The following is a 15,347-nucleotide window of genomic DNA, read 5'->3' as shown; positions in this document are numbered from 1 at the left end:
ATGAATAACCATTTGGGAGCTCGCGTCACTATATCGCCGCTTAACCTAGTGCCGAGTTCGGTCCGAGTGCGGACACTGCCGCCGATGGGCACATCTCTGGAATTGTTGTTACTTGAGCGCCGCCGTTGCTGTGCCGTGCTTGTGAGGCAGAAGCAAACAATTCGTTCGTTCGAATAGCCATCCTCAAAGCCGTATTGTTTTGCTTTGTGACAGAATATTTTACGAGTGCTTCGTCATCGTGTTTGCTTACAGCTTGCCTGGAAGAGTTGAATACATGCACGGCAGCCCCGAGCGGGGAGCTAAGGTTTTGTTAGCTTAGCATACTAAGCCCGACTCGATCTGTGCGCTCGTAAATGTATTGATCGGTGATGGCTTAGTGGAACACGATTGCCTGTTATCATTCTAATTGTTAATTAGCATGTGTGTCTTAGACGCAGGCTAATACCGGTGGTTGGGATGCAATCACCTGAGCTCATTATACGGGTTAAAAATTAAATACACGTTGCTCTATTTGCTTCGCGTAAAAAACGGAGTTTTTTAACAAATTCTATGAGCAATTGAGTACTGATGAATCGCTCTCTGAACGCCACCGTCATCATCAAAGTAAAGTGCACAATGTTTCAAAGCTTTAGACTCCACATCTTGATGGTGATTTTAATAAATGGTATTTCGAATGATGTTTTCTACTTGAAAGTGGAGTTTCCTACACGCAATCCTTGTACGGATTTATTTTACATTTTAAAACGCATTACAACACGAATAAAAGGTTTCAGTGACTGCAAAAAATCTACATTCAAAGGGAAACAATTCGTCCCATTTTATGTGTTGTGCTTTTTTTCTGTATGTCTAGCGAGTGCCCGAATGATACGTAGACGAGCAGTATAAGTACACGTACGAGTTTTGTGCGTTTTTTAATAAAGAGTGAGAATTAAATTCACTAAATTGCAACTACACTCAGCTGTCGCTGTTTGTCTAATATTGTTGACGCGTTTGCATTGAGCCCTCAAATTAGGACAGCGTTTTAAATTTAGAGATGAATTTTAAGCTTCGTTTAGTTTCCCTGGCTCAGGTTAATCAGGTCATAAGCAGATTTGACATTAATTGGTTCAAGTTCCTAAGTGACTTTTAATAAAATCGAAGAGCTGATTGCTCATTTTGATCGGTTTCAATACAACTGTTTTTTTTTTTTTTTTTTTTTTTTTTTAACGGAAAAGTTCGGTAGGGGTTTATTTCTCTGAAAGTCTTCCATTTTCTCGTTTGCCGAGTAGTGAAACACTTTATTATTTAGACTTTGAAATTGATTACAATTTTAACGAACATGTGAAACAACGAATAACGAAATAACGAATTCATGTGAAACAATCACAAGCAATTCAATTTTCAGGTTCTTAAAAGTGTGTTAACTGTGACGACAACAAAAGAATATCGATTTCAAAATGTGATTTTGTCTCTGCCACAAGATTTCCATATATGAGAGTTTACTCTTGGCACTTTTGCAGTTATGTGAAAGTGAATTCAGTCATACCTCGATATAAGGCAACTTTTTTTGTGTTACGTTATAGCTAGTTACATTAAATTAAAGCATAATTTTTGTTCAATGATGTAAAGTTGTTGATGGTTGCTCAATTTTACTTTCTATCACCTAGCAAAATATTTAAACCTTTTTTTATGCCCCTTTAAGCCGATTTTCGTGGACAAACATAACCAGTCACAAAACATTAAAAAAAAGATCAATGTTACCACAGTTTACGGTACTTATTGGTTTTAAAACTTCCTAAAACATTTTTTCAGAACATATTACTCCCCAAAAACGATTGCTGAACTATAATTTTAGGGGCTAAAAAAGTTATGTTATATCGAAGTTGATAGAAACCGCATTACATTACCATGGACAACTTGTACAAAAAAGTGAATCTTGTTATTAGTAGCTCTGAAGATAATAAACTTTCCTTATTACATCAACAGTCGACAAATCATGTGGCCTAATCAGTGCCGTCTGTTTTAATCAGTCGAAGAAAACGGGCTTCAAACTTTTGAAATTTTAATCAACATCAACAATTCCAAAGACGGAAACAAAAACTCTAATTATCAAATGTTTTACTTATATCTAGAATACCGCTAATCACCGAAAAAGCTTTGATGTTTATCAATAAAATAAAAACAACCTAAATTGTCGCCATTTAGACGCCCTGGCCCTGGAAACGACTATATCAGAATGGTATTTTGGAAAAAAAGACTTTGCCGTGTTAACGTTTTGAATGTTCGTGATTAACGTTGCCAGTCCTTGCACGATCATTTTTTGATACACAAAGTTTTACTTCGCAAAAAAAATACAATTTTCAGACATCAAAAACTAGATTTTTCGGGCGAAACAGTTTCCGTTTGCAATAAAAATAAAACTAATGTAATAATATGGATTAAATGCTTTTAGTAGACCTGCCGAGTCTTTGCATGATCAGAAAATTATAACGCCAATGTTATAAACAAAATTGCTGCTCACATATAAACAAACTAACCTTTTCTTATTTTTCTCGATTAAAAAGGTATTTAACCCCTTAATCCTTTGTCAAAGAATTATTTGTAACTATTTATATCTGCAATGTTGCCTAAGTGTGAGTACAGTCATTCCTCGATATAAGGCAACCTCGATATAATGTAACTCGAAATAACGTAACTTTTACCTCGATATAACGTAACTTTTTAAAATGTATTGAACTCGAAAATAAATGATACAGCAACTGTTTTTGGGCTATAAATTGCTTCAAAAATATGTTTGTAGTAAGTTTTAAAACCAATGAAACCAATGTGAAAATTGTCCAAAATGGGCATAAGGAAGGTTTGAAAATACTAATAGGTGATGGGAAATAGGTTTTCACGCATCCTTCAGTAACAATTCAAAGTCTTGCATCAATTAAAAAAATTTTTGTATGCTTGTTGAAATTTTCTCTAAATGGGCATAAGAAAGGTTTCAAAATACTGATAGGTGAAAGGAAATAGGTTTTCGCGCATCTGTGAGTAACCACCAACAGTCTTGCATCAGTTAAACAAATTTTTTTTGCTTGTTGAAAATTGTCCTAAATGGGCATGAGAATTGTTTAAAAATACTGATAGGTGATGGGCAATAGGTTTTCACGAATCTTTGAGTAACCTCTTGTATCAATTGAAATAAATATTTTGTTTTGCTTCTGAAAACATTTCTGAATGGGCATAAAAAAGATTTTAAAATACTGATAGGTTATAGGTTTTCGCGCATCTTTGAGTAACCATTAACATTCTTGCATAATTTAAAAACAAAAGTTTTTGCTTCGATATAACGTAACTCGATATAACGTAACGAAAATAAAAATAAAGTTGCCTTATATCGAGGTATGACTGTATATTGTCAATGACTCTATTTCATGGGCTCTTGCCATGTGACGTGTGAAAAAATGTAATTCTACTTCATTACAAAATTCTTCGTGACACCAAATATTTTAAAATTGTTTTCATATTGTTCTGCACAGAGAGAGTTCCTTATGTTTTAATGTAGGTATTTTTAAAACAATGGATTTTATTCAAAGTCTAAAACTTCAATTTTATGTATCAGTTTAAACTGGAAAGTTTTGTATTTATTATTTTTGAATTTTCATACTCGCTGCAGGCAGGAGAAGACTATTTTGACAGCATTGATAAAATGAAGTTCGATCTGTAGATAACTGTTAGGATATTATTCAAAAAAAAAAAACTCAACCAGAAAATCAACAGTTAGCACCCCGAAATTATTTATTATTTTTGAATTTTCATACTCGCTGCAGGCAGGAGAAGACTATTTTGACAGCATTGATAAAATGAAGTTCGATCTGTAGATAACTGTTAGGATATTATTCAAAAAAAAAAAAAACTCAACCAGAAAATCAACAGTTAGCACCCCGAAATATTTTATTATTTTCGAATCTTAAGGCCCAAGCACAATTGATACGTTGCGGCTGCGTTTGCGGCAATTTGTCAGTTCGTCTTTCATTTAACGTTAATTTTACAATGTAAAATGAATGCAAACGTATCCATTGTACTTGGATCTTTAACTGCGCTATTTAAATTTTCATTTGTATAATTTCACTGGAAAACGCAGGTCAGCCCTAGAGCTTAAACTGGAAAAAAGAGATTATAGCATTAAGCCGTTGCTGTGAATTCTAGTAAGCTCTAAGGCAGGCTTAAATTGGTATAAAAAATCGATCCCAAAAAAACTCTCGGTCTCGGGTTTCACAAAAATAAAATTTTCGAGTTTGGGTCGAGTTCGGATCCGGGTCGGGTACGGATTTTAAAAACTTCAAACCCGACCATCTCTATTGGGTACAACGTTGCCAGTATACCAGATAAATCTGGATTTTGCCAGAAACCTGATTGCGCGCCTGACAAACAAATAAACCTGGGCGGGGGCCTAGCGTGGTTGGTAACGTCTCCGCCAACCACGCTCGACGCCTGGGAGGAGGCGTGATCCACTCACAACCAACCCTGCTGGTCTAGATTCAATCCTAGCCCACACCGGGAGATTTTCTGAGGCGAAAAATCTCTGGGAGCACGCCTTCCATCGCATGAGGAAGTAAAGCCGTTGGCGCCGGTCCGTTAATAAACGGGTCGTGAGTTAGGGTCCTGGGGGTGGAGTCACCTCCCTGGGCGTCGGTGATTGGCACAACAGTGGCGGAACTAGACCGACGGAAAATAAGCGAGAATAAAAAAAAAAACAAATAAACCTTAGAATCTGCCAGATATTTGACAACGAGCCAGATTTTCACCAGATTTCATTCGCGTCGTCTCGCGAAAAGGTTATCATGCCGAAATGGGTCGCGACCGGCCTTTGCCTACCCGGTGAGTGCAAAAAAATAGGTCATCACTTCAGATTTTTTTCGTTATTTCATCCCAAAATGAGTTTGAGATTTTTGCCAGACTTTTTATTCTCGTTTTGCCAGGTTTCATTTTAAACCTAGCGGCAACACTGATTGGGTACCACATCGATATTCAGCCACTTCATCTCTCCAACGATCGCCTCGACTACTAGGCCGACACCAAATCTGGTCAGAACACCACGTCTTCCACTTTTATGGTATTTCTTGATGAACGATGCAACTTCCGTATTTCTTGATGAACGATGCAACGATTCGCACTTCCGTGCGAAAAAAGAGCGGCTTCGAAATCCCATTCTCGGCAACTCCTTGGGGAACTTGATGGGTGAATTGAACTCCACCTAGGAGCTCACTTCCTTCGTGGGGGAAGTAAAATACGAAGTGCCCTGCCAGTCGTTACCATCCAGGGTGAGATAGGTCCCGTAATCCATCACCTACTAGACCATCTCATTCAGCCGCTGCCGATGCGTCATTGTCTGCAGCTCCGAGACCAGTGGACGGGACTGCCGCTCCCTGAGATATATGTCCCATTCACCAAGTACTCTTTCACTGTTTGGCCGGTTGCACCGACCTTCCGGCGCGCGGACGCAGCAATGTAGTCACTTTTACCTCGGTCCTTCTTTTCAGTATCCTTTGGAGCTTCTCGTCGCTCAGGGCCGTCAACCGTTCGAAACCGGGCTTTCTTTCGATGCTCTGATTGTTGTCCAACAGTGCCAAGGTGTTGTAAATGCCGGAACGGGCGTATACGGCGTCCACAAAGTACCGCACAATGTCCGTTTTCGACGCGGCGAGGTACCGTTCTTTGAACGCGAACACTCCCGAACGCAGTAGTTCCGCTGTTTTTGCCATCACAGCTAGAGTTTGACTGATAGAGCTTTTTTTTCTGCTGACTTATAGGTTACTATAATTGATGGTGCATGAGCACTTTTGCTCATGTGAACCGTTCGAACCGTTGTATGGTTTTGACGTCACGTTTGTTGGGTTGTTTTCGATCAAGCTTTAAACCAGTATTCAACCTATTTGAAAAAAATACTCAGCGGAGTAACAAACTAATCAAAGTCAGCTTACACCACTGGAATGAGGTAGAACTCCTAAGGCAGTATGAAAATAACCATGTTCGGTTCGGTAGATTTTAAGATTTTTCAACTGAAATCCATTCCTGCCATCTGCGAAGTACCATTTCAAATGGCATTTACTCGTTGATGGAGATCTGAGTCACAACCCAAAAACACGGTTTTTTACCTATTTTTCGCTACTAATACAGTGATCATGTAAATGTATCATGTAAAGTGTCAATTAAGAAAAACAGCGAAATTATGAAGAACAAAAGAATGATATGTAATGAGTTGGTTCATTGTGACTGATCAATTGAAATATATTCAAAAAGTCAAAAGTTTTAAATTTTTTTTTTCGCTTCTTCAGCACTAAAAATAATACAATATAATACTTAAAATGTAATTGAACAAACTCAATGAATGTTTTCGCAATCATCCTATCTCACTTTATTATCATTTTTATCAACATTATTAGGATATGATTCCTTGGTAGAATCATTATTCTTGAGGTCAGAATCACTATTTCAATCGGAACTTGTTTTCATAAATGAAAATTTTTGAGTTACTTACACTAAAGACTAACATTTTCTAGTTATATGTTCAATCATAGTGGGCCATTTACACTTTTTTCTTTTACTGGCTAACGGGCTCTGGAATTTTTTTATAAGGTACCTGGCAGCTTTGAAATCGACTTATGCTGACTTCAAACCAATGCAAATAATTCCGGTAATTACGACTTTTTTCTGCTTGGCACATGGTCCACTCTGTCTGAATACTATAAAGCGTGATATATGGTCAGCGTAGCGATAGCAAAATTCGTCAAAAAAATACATTCAAGTACATTGCTGTGTGTAAAAGATACATGACTCCGATGATTGATGAAGAAAGTATCCTCTAATAAAGAGAAATCCGAAAAATCGCTAGAATATTTATCTACTTGCTGATTTTAACCAACATGTGATTGGGTTGTATTTGCCAATAACCTAAAGCAGGTATTAGACGACGCAAATATTTGCTCTTTTTGGTACGATTTTTATTTGCACAAAATAAAATCTGTATTGAAAAATAGCAAATATTCGCTTCGTCTAATACCTGTTTAACACTTGGTTTGTTCTGACTGCACACTATGATTGCTTTTCTTTGATCATTCAGAAAAAAATATGCCATAAGTTTCGCTATTTGAAAAATAAATCAACTCTGGTTGTTGTGTGATGTAGCTTAAGTAAATCTTGATTAAATGCTATCATTAACCTCGTTTTTTTTCCAATTTTGCGACTTGGTCCGGTCTGACTTAACACCGACCACATGTTCACACCGTCGATATAAACAGTTAGTGTTAAACTTCCCTGTGATGCCCAATAAAACATTTGACAGCGAAAATCAAAGGCTTGCTGCGATACATTTGGGAATATACCGAAATAATCGGGTTTCGCTGGCAAAGCAATTTCTGATGGTTTCTTGATGTTTTGATTAAGCATCCATCGATCATCTCATCGACGAAACCCTATGAATCCTCGGGAAGCGGTTATAATTAGCATGGGCTTGTTTGCTTTTGCTTCAAATGTTAGAATATATTTTCCGTCGATTATTTCAAGCAATGATAGTTAAAAATTTCAAAACAGAAGACAATTTAATTAAAATGTAATCGTATATGATAAATTGTGGCTGGAATGTGCCTTCATTACTCCTACACTACAATCTCTGAAACATCATTCTCCACCCTCAGGAATGTTATGGATTTAATTTTTTATACATCTGCAAACAAGGATGTAAATTATCACTCACGCTCATTTTTTGCCAACCAATAGCTCGCTCATTTTTTTGATATTTTTGAACAACTTTGTATGACAAACTTAAAGTCCTCAAGTAGTACTACAACTTTGTCAATGAGAGTATTACTTGTACTCAAACAACGGAGCCGTGAAGGCACGTTTAAGAAAATTATCGCGATAATTACCGTGATCGTGATCAGGGCTCTACATTTTCGAAACAAAACAATGAAACTGAATATCTCGCGCTGTCATTTCGATTCGAACAGTTTCATTTTTACTTGATTCCTTTCGGCTACAGTCATCTAATCATTTCTTTCTCTCTTTCCCGTCCGTTGTTCATCGGATCATTTCAAATGAAACTGATGACTATTTCAATTGACAGAGAGAGTGACGGAGAGAGAGACTCTATCCTTTCCTTCAGCGTCTCAATTGAAATTAGCACCGCATCGCGTCGTTTGGTGATATATTTTCAACACCGCAAGCCGTAGTTAGAACGGTAATGGCATCCAATAAATACGTCACGCAAGTTCCGATCAATATTGCCTCCCTCTTTCCTATATATGCGTGAAGTACTGTATGGAAGCCTCCTGTCTCCATCAGCGCTCATTGTCATTCCCAATTGAGAATCGTCATGTGAGAGTCCGCTTTCAATTGAAATTAAAGTGCTCGGAAATGATACATAAGCTTTTCAATTGAAAGCGACAGGTCAAAGCGTCACTATAACCTGATAATTGTCAATTGAAAATGACTTTGTCACGTTCTGATCGTGATAATTATCGCGGTAAAAGAATGTACTCTCACAGCTCCGGTGTTTAAGTACAAGCAAATTTCTATTCGACAAAGTTGTGGTACTACTTGTGGACTTCAAGTTTGTCATACAGAATCGTTCAAAATTGTGTTTATGTGCTCTTGGCCTGCGAAAAAATGAGCTTGAGTGATAATTTACATCCTTATTTGTAAATGCAGATATTGTAATATAAGACATCTGCAGATCCGTTACTGCAAATCATACTCTGCTCACGAAAGTACCGTTATTTTTCGCTTTCTAGAAATTTAAAATTATCATCTTGGGGTTCGAAATGGCATCAGACATCAATTCTTGGTGTCAAATATATATTTCAAGGCTTCATACCGATTCTGGAAATACTGTAAACGGGAAATATTTGAATATTTTTTCAGCTTTTCATAACTTCCTAGAAATCGGGAATCATCAATTTTCAGTTTATAGACAAAGCTCTGGATCTATAAATATCTCTTCAAAGTTTTACAAAGTTTTGCAGAAACCAAACATTTCCAATAACGTCAAACATCAATTTTCGGTTTTTTGGCGTAATGTCGGTTCTGGAAATATCAATGTTGGAGAGTATTCAAACAATTTCATAATCCGGAAGTCACAATTCTGGATTAAAATAAATGACGTCGAGTATTAATATGTCGTCTCTGAACGTTGTTCCAAAAACCTTAAGATGCCCTCCTGAATTTAAGAATGGGCTGAGAAAATGGCGTCGAGTATTCTGTTCCAGTCTTTTGGTCGGACAGCAACTTATGGCCTCCAAACATGACTGAGGGCCTGAAAGCACTCCATAATCATCGATTTCATTCAAAAAGTTACCGTACCTAATGCTTACCACCTATTTTCTTGCTTTGTATAAAAAATGCGTAAGTTTTGTTTAATGGATACCGGTTCAAAGTATATTTTTACCGCTTCATCTTTAATTTTTAGAGCCGCATTCTATGATTTTTTTATTAAACCTTGGGTTATTACATCAAATCCCAAAAAATTGTGTTCAAAAATTGTTCCCGAGAAATAAAAATGTGATTAGTATTGACAAGTCTTATCACTCCAAGTGGGCTAAAAGATTCAACAGAAAGAATAGTTAAACCCCAGCATTGGGCACGACAATAATAGAACATTTGTGTCGCTGGTAGGAAAAATACTAGGGCACCTTTTGTATTTGCAACAAAGCACGAACCCAGTAATATTTCTGTATACAATGTATCTTTTCGTCGAAAGAGAAAAGAAGCATAACTTTTCTCTACGCACACACGGACTACCGGGAAACAAGCACTATTAACAGAAAAAAAACTCGCACGTAAAGTCAACCTGAAGATTGTTGAACTTTTTGCTAGTTCAATACCTTAAACTGTGGAAACTAGGCGGCGGTTTACAGATAAAACCAAAGCGGCCGCATCCGGCACAGCAGTGGTAACAATTCACCTGATTCATTAAATCCGTTCTTGTTCGAACAAATCTCTACAGAGTTCGGATTTCCTTTCACAACAACCCCAGCCACGAAGGGACTTTCTTCGGGGCGATTGGTACGACTGTTTTGTTTTTCACCCACCCACAGTAACGTTTCTCGGTTTGGGGGGCTTATCGGGGAGTTGCTGCTCTCAATCTGTTAACTTTTGTTTTTTAAGCTCTTTTTCATACTTGGAATCAAAGTTTCCAGTCGTTTTTGGTCGAGTATTTGGATTGATAAATTGATAGGCATACAAAAACCTACTACAGGCTCTCCGTTTCGTTATAAGATCGATAAACATTTGGTACTGGAAATTTATTTATGGTTGAATATATAATTAAAGAAAAAGTTAAACCCTGTTACGTGTGTCAAGCTGGGATTAGGCAAATGTTTGATGAACAAATCCAGTTCGATAGTAAGCGGAACTGTTTGGTACTCGGTTGACATTGAAATCGGCTCCCCCATCGGAGACACCATATAAGAAGCCTTAATTTAGCTGAACTGCGTTTATCGAATTTGGTCATCGATCGAGTGCCATCGAACGGCACCATAAATACATATATTGTGCTTCGGGTGACAACAACCTGTTGGCCACAGTTGGCGGCAAATACAGAATATGCTGTAGTCACGTCCCATCGCACCCCTTCGGTACAATCGCATGATTGCTTTGGTAGTATGCGCTTGGTTCTTTCATCCTGTCCTGCCAGTCGGTGTTTTATTCGTCACGCCGAGTCGCACAGTGGAAAAAAAGGCTAACAGCTTTCGTTAAACTTTATGGACTGATGTACTCCTTTTCTCGAATCGGTCCCACTGTGCGCCGGTGCGGAACTACAACAGGAAAATGAAAATGAAATCACTATTTGTGCACGCTATCATAGTTCGGGGTTTGAGTGGACTGGGCAGAGGGTGGTTCCCCAATTCGGGAAAACACTTGATGCACGGTTATGGGTATGGCGAACATTAGCATACAAGCAATGAGTGGGATTCTTGCTGCTAAGGCTCCCGGTGAATAGGTGCCGTTCTCGGTCGGTCAGGCGGAATGATTGCACTAATCCGATTACTAATAGCTCGAAAATAACAACGATAACGCGTGGGTACAACATGGTATTTTCGACATTTTTGTGCTGTTGTTGGCTGATTGGTTTTGAATAATTTGGGACCTACTTCACACTTACAAGGCTTACCAAGTTAAAAAAAGAAAACCTGGCTTGCATATCAACATAACATAATTCAACTTAAGCTATATTTACGGTTGGAAAATGATACTAAATGTAGACGAAAATAACAGTTTCGATGGAGACACATTATATTTTATCACACGTTAAACCGTTTCGCCGAAAGTCACACTTCAGCCAACGCGCCGCCTCCAGCAAGGCAACCGCCCCACTTGACTGACGTATGTGAATCTATAATATTCAACGCAGGAAACATTCTCCGCTTCAGTAATCTAATAATACCAGAACTAATCGGACGTTACGTTCGGTACTTTGCCACCCACCCGCCAGTGCGAAATCAGTGAAAATGTGAAACAGAAATAGGATAAATCATTTCTACAAGTAAATATTGCCCGCGCGCGCGTGTGTGTGTATGCGATAATCACTTTAGAGCAACAAGTGTGCATTTATTTGTGTGTCGATCGGGCGGGGGGAGGCGACCGGCGCCAATTTATTTGCCAGGGTTGTTTACGGCGCCGACCACGTGGCAGCCGGTCGAAAATCATGACGTCCTCCGGCTATGTGACCAGTGCGAACGCATTGAACACGCTCGATAAACTTCCCAGTTCACCCCTGACCCCACTGCTGTTACCGTCATCCCCGCCGGGGTTGTTGCTAGACGTGCTGAATGTCACCTCATCTACGGTGGCAATTGCGTCACCCAGCCAAGCGCCGATTGTGGTAACGCCTGCAGTTATGGATGGCACGGAGGCAGCAGAAGAATTCGTCGTACTGCCAGGTAATTGCGAGTTGTCAGGTATAGTGGAAGCGAACTAAAAAAAAATTGTCGCTAGCAAATGGATCGACCGTGATCATCACTAATTATGGTGGCATTGATCGTCCACAAGAATACGGCTTCGAGTCATCGCTGAGAGGCGTAAATAGTTGCAATTATCTATTAGTTGGGTTGAATACGGATCGTCAATTGAGGATCGACATAAAGCCATCCCATGTAAAAGATTTTTCATGAAGTTAGTGTAAATCTAAAGCTCTAAGCTAAGTCTTTTAAATGTGAAAAATAATTATAATATCAAAAATGACAAAAATTGTGAAAATTATCAAACTTCTAAAATGTCGAAAATGAGAACAAATTGAAAAAAAAATCTAAAAAAATGTATTTTTTCAGAAGTAATTAATATCTACAGCTATGCCGAAAATACTGATTAAATAAACCAATTTGACCCAAAAAAATACAAATGTAATTGTAAATTGATGATAAAAATAATTCTCAATGCCAAAACAATTTGAAACTATTTGATCTGTATAGTGTATCCGGCAAAACTGTAAAAAACAATTTTGTTCTTCAAAAAAAAATTTTTTTTTATATTTTCGTCAAATATCATCCTGTAAACTGTCTGAATTTTGTTTTGACCAAAATAAATAATAAACAAATACTCAATTATAATTTTAATTTTCATTTGTTTTTCACATATCTGAAGTTTGAAAAAAAATCAATTCTAATATTTTTTAAAATAATTGTATGCAAATGATTTTAAAAGATCTGAATAAATAGTTCTAATCAAAATGCTTATTAACTTTCTACATCCATCTGTTGAATTATTTCAAATTTGATTTTAGATAGTTGGAAAATTGATACTAAATTTTTTTTTCAATACAAAAAATCCTTGAAATTTATTGTTCGTTTTTAAATATCAACATTTGAAAGACTAATAAAATTCCGATGTTGCAATATGATTTGAATAGTAATTTCAAATCATGAAGTTCTTTAGTTGCTGAGTAATACAAGTTTGAAGGTCATTTTTTCGTGGTTAAATCTGATTTCTCTTTCTCTTAGTTAAATATCCGTACGTTCTAAAACATGGCCTGCATAACGTAGTTCCGCAAATTTTTATTTTTTTTTTAATCTATCCCGCTATTTGCGTCCCTCTTGTTCTTTTTTCTACCGGATCTGAAGCACCAGTTTTGCAGGGTAGTTATTCGATATTCTAGCTATATAATCTGCCCAGCGTATTTTTCCAGCTTTAGCCACTTTACGAATACTGAGTTCGTCGAGGAGGCGCACAAGCTCGTGGTTCATCCTACGACTCCAGACTACCTTCTCCTGCACAGCACACCGCCCAAGAAGGTTATTAACACCCGACGCTCAAAAACTCCGAGCGCTCGTAAATCCCCCTAGAACATTGTCCATGTCTCATGCCTGTAGAGAATGACTGGTCTTATTAGCGTTTTGTACAGAATACACTTCGAGACTCAGGTTTTGCGACCGTAGTGTTTATGGAGCCCATAGTAGGCACGACTTTCTCCGATAATACGCTTCTCAATTTCCCGGCACGTATCGTGGTTCTCAGTTACCAGAGAGGCGAGGTACACAAACTCGTCGACTACCTCGAACTCATCCCCGTCGATTGTTACGGTATTGACTAGTCGTGTCCTGTCCTGCTCAGACCTGCTCACAAACGTATACTTCGTTTTAGACGTATTAATCTTCAATCCGATCCTATCTGCTTCTCGGTTCAGTCGGGTATCCAGCTTTTTACGTGCAATAATGGCGGACGCTATAATGCAAATTTCGTAATAAATTACCCACCCTTTTGACAACTCTGCTTACGTCAGTGTGAAGTTTGCATATATTATATCAAAAGAAAAATATATCTGGTAACATTTGTGTTGCCAATTTTTCAGAGTCCCAAATTGACCTGATTGAAAATCGTGCCCTACATATGAAACCCCACCCGTCTCATAACATCATCCCGCGCAACGTTAAACATTAGGCAGGAAAGACCGTCACCTTGTCGAAGCCCACTGTGAGACTCGAAGAAGTCCGACGTTCCGAAATCCTCACACAACACTCCATATCAGTCTTGTCAGCTTCCCTGGAAAACCGTTTTCGTCAAGAATTTTCCATAGCTCTTGTTGGTTTATTGTGTCGTATGCGACAAAAAGATGGTGTGTAGGGACTCTAAACCAGGGATGTTACGGATGTGATTCATCAGACATCTGCAGATGCGGATGCGGATGCGGATATGTGATTACGGATGCAGATGTTGATGCGGATGTTAATTTTCATGCGGATGCGGATGCGGATGTTCCGCATTTGCGGATGCGGATGCGGGTATCCGTAGCATCCCTTGTGTTATATTTTGCTTTTTTCATATAACCATGCCCCTCACCAGTGCAAAAGTTATTTGGGCGAGCAGTAAATACACCAAGGAAAAATTTTCTGCAATATTTTATGAAGCGATATTTTTTTTTCAATATCCGCATGGTATTATGCGGATGCGGATGCGGATGCGGATATGTGATTACGGATGCAGATGTTGATGCGGATGTCAATTTTCATGCGGATGTTCCGCATTTGCGGATGCGGGTGCGGATATCCGTTACATCCCTACTCTAAACTCGTGGCACTTTTGGAGGATCTGCCGCAGAGTAAAGATTTGGTCTCGTAGACCATCTTTCCATGAACTTCCTACAAATCTGCTGGCTAATGGTGACAGGCATTGGAAAATGACCTGGGAAAACACAGCATTCAGGACTGTGATCGCTCGATAGTTCACGCAGTTTTGTTTGTCGCCCTTCTCGCAGATAAGGCAGATGACCTCTTCTTTCCACTTCTCCGGTAGCTGTTCTGTCTCCCAGATTTTGACGATCAGCCGATGCATTGAGCTGGCCAATTTGTCGGAGTCGATTGTTATAAAGTCCGCTCCGATGCCGTCTTTTCCGGTAGAATTATTGTTCTCGAGCTGCTGGATCACATCCTTAATTTCACTCATTGTTGGGGGTGGCACATCTTCGTTGTTCGTTGCACCGACCACGTCTCCTTCGCTTCTGTTGTGGTCTGCTTCTTGCACGCCGTTTAGGTGTTCATCGTAGTGCTGCTTCCACCTTTCGATCACCTTACGATCATCCGTCAATCCGTCACTCCACATTCTCCGTTCCGGTCCGTAATTACCGTTATTGCGTTCGTTGCTGTTGTTTTCGACGATGCAGGCCAGCGACCAACCCCAATTTGTTGCAGGAGGACCATCTTAGTGGCATTGTTCAAAGTCTTGGGCACTATAAGGACTTGGGATGAAATTGAACACAACATCACAACCGTGTGTGGGAGAGCTAGCCGACCGACATCGCTAACCACAGAACCCGGGCACGGCAAAACACGCTATATTCTTTATTTATTAGAGATCATGATATGCGAAACCATATTTCGATGTTTCTTGGATCG

At 38.7% G+C, this 15,347-nt stretch overlaps 1 protein-coding gene across 4 annotated transcripts in view; it reads left to right on the top strand.

Moving 5' to 3' along the window:
- LOC129729953 (G-box-binding factor-like) overlaps window positions 1-15,347 on the top strand; it is a 42,743-nt gene that overhangs the window by 393 nt on the left and 27,003 nt on the right. For 3 of the 4 annotated variants that reach the window (XM_055688882.1, XM_055688880.1, XM_055688881.1), the window contains exon 2: window positions 11,375-11,903. The exons of the other annotated variant lie outside the window; for it this stretch is intronic. In XM_055688882.1, coding sequence (XP_055544857.1) covers window positions 11,669-11,903 — 235 coding nt within the window. In that variant the 5' untranslated portion in view covers window positions 11,375-11,668. The remainder of the gene's footprint in view (window positions 1-11,374; window positions 11,904-15,347) is intronic. 4 annotated transcript variants of the gene reach the window in all.

This window comes from Wyeomyia smithii, chromosome 3 (assembly GCF_029784165.1).
Source record: "Wyeomyia smithii strain HCP4-BCI-WySm-NY-G18 chromosome 3, ASM2978416v1, whole genome shotgun sequence".
NCBI classification, from domain to species: Eukaryota; Metazoa; Arthropoda; class Insecta; order Diptera; family Culicidae; genus Wyeomyia; species Wyeomyia smithii.
This window is presented reverse-complemented; position numbering and strand designations above follow the sequence as displayed.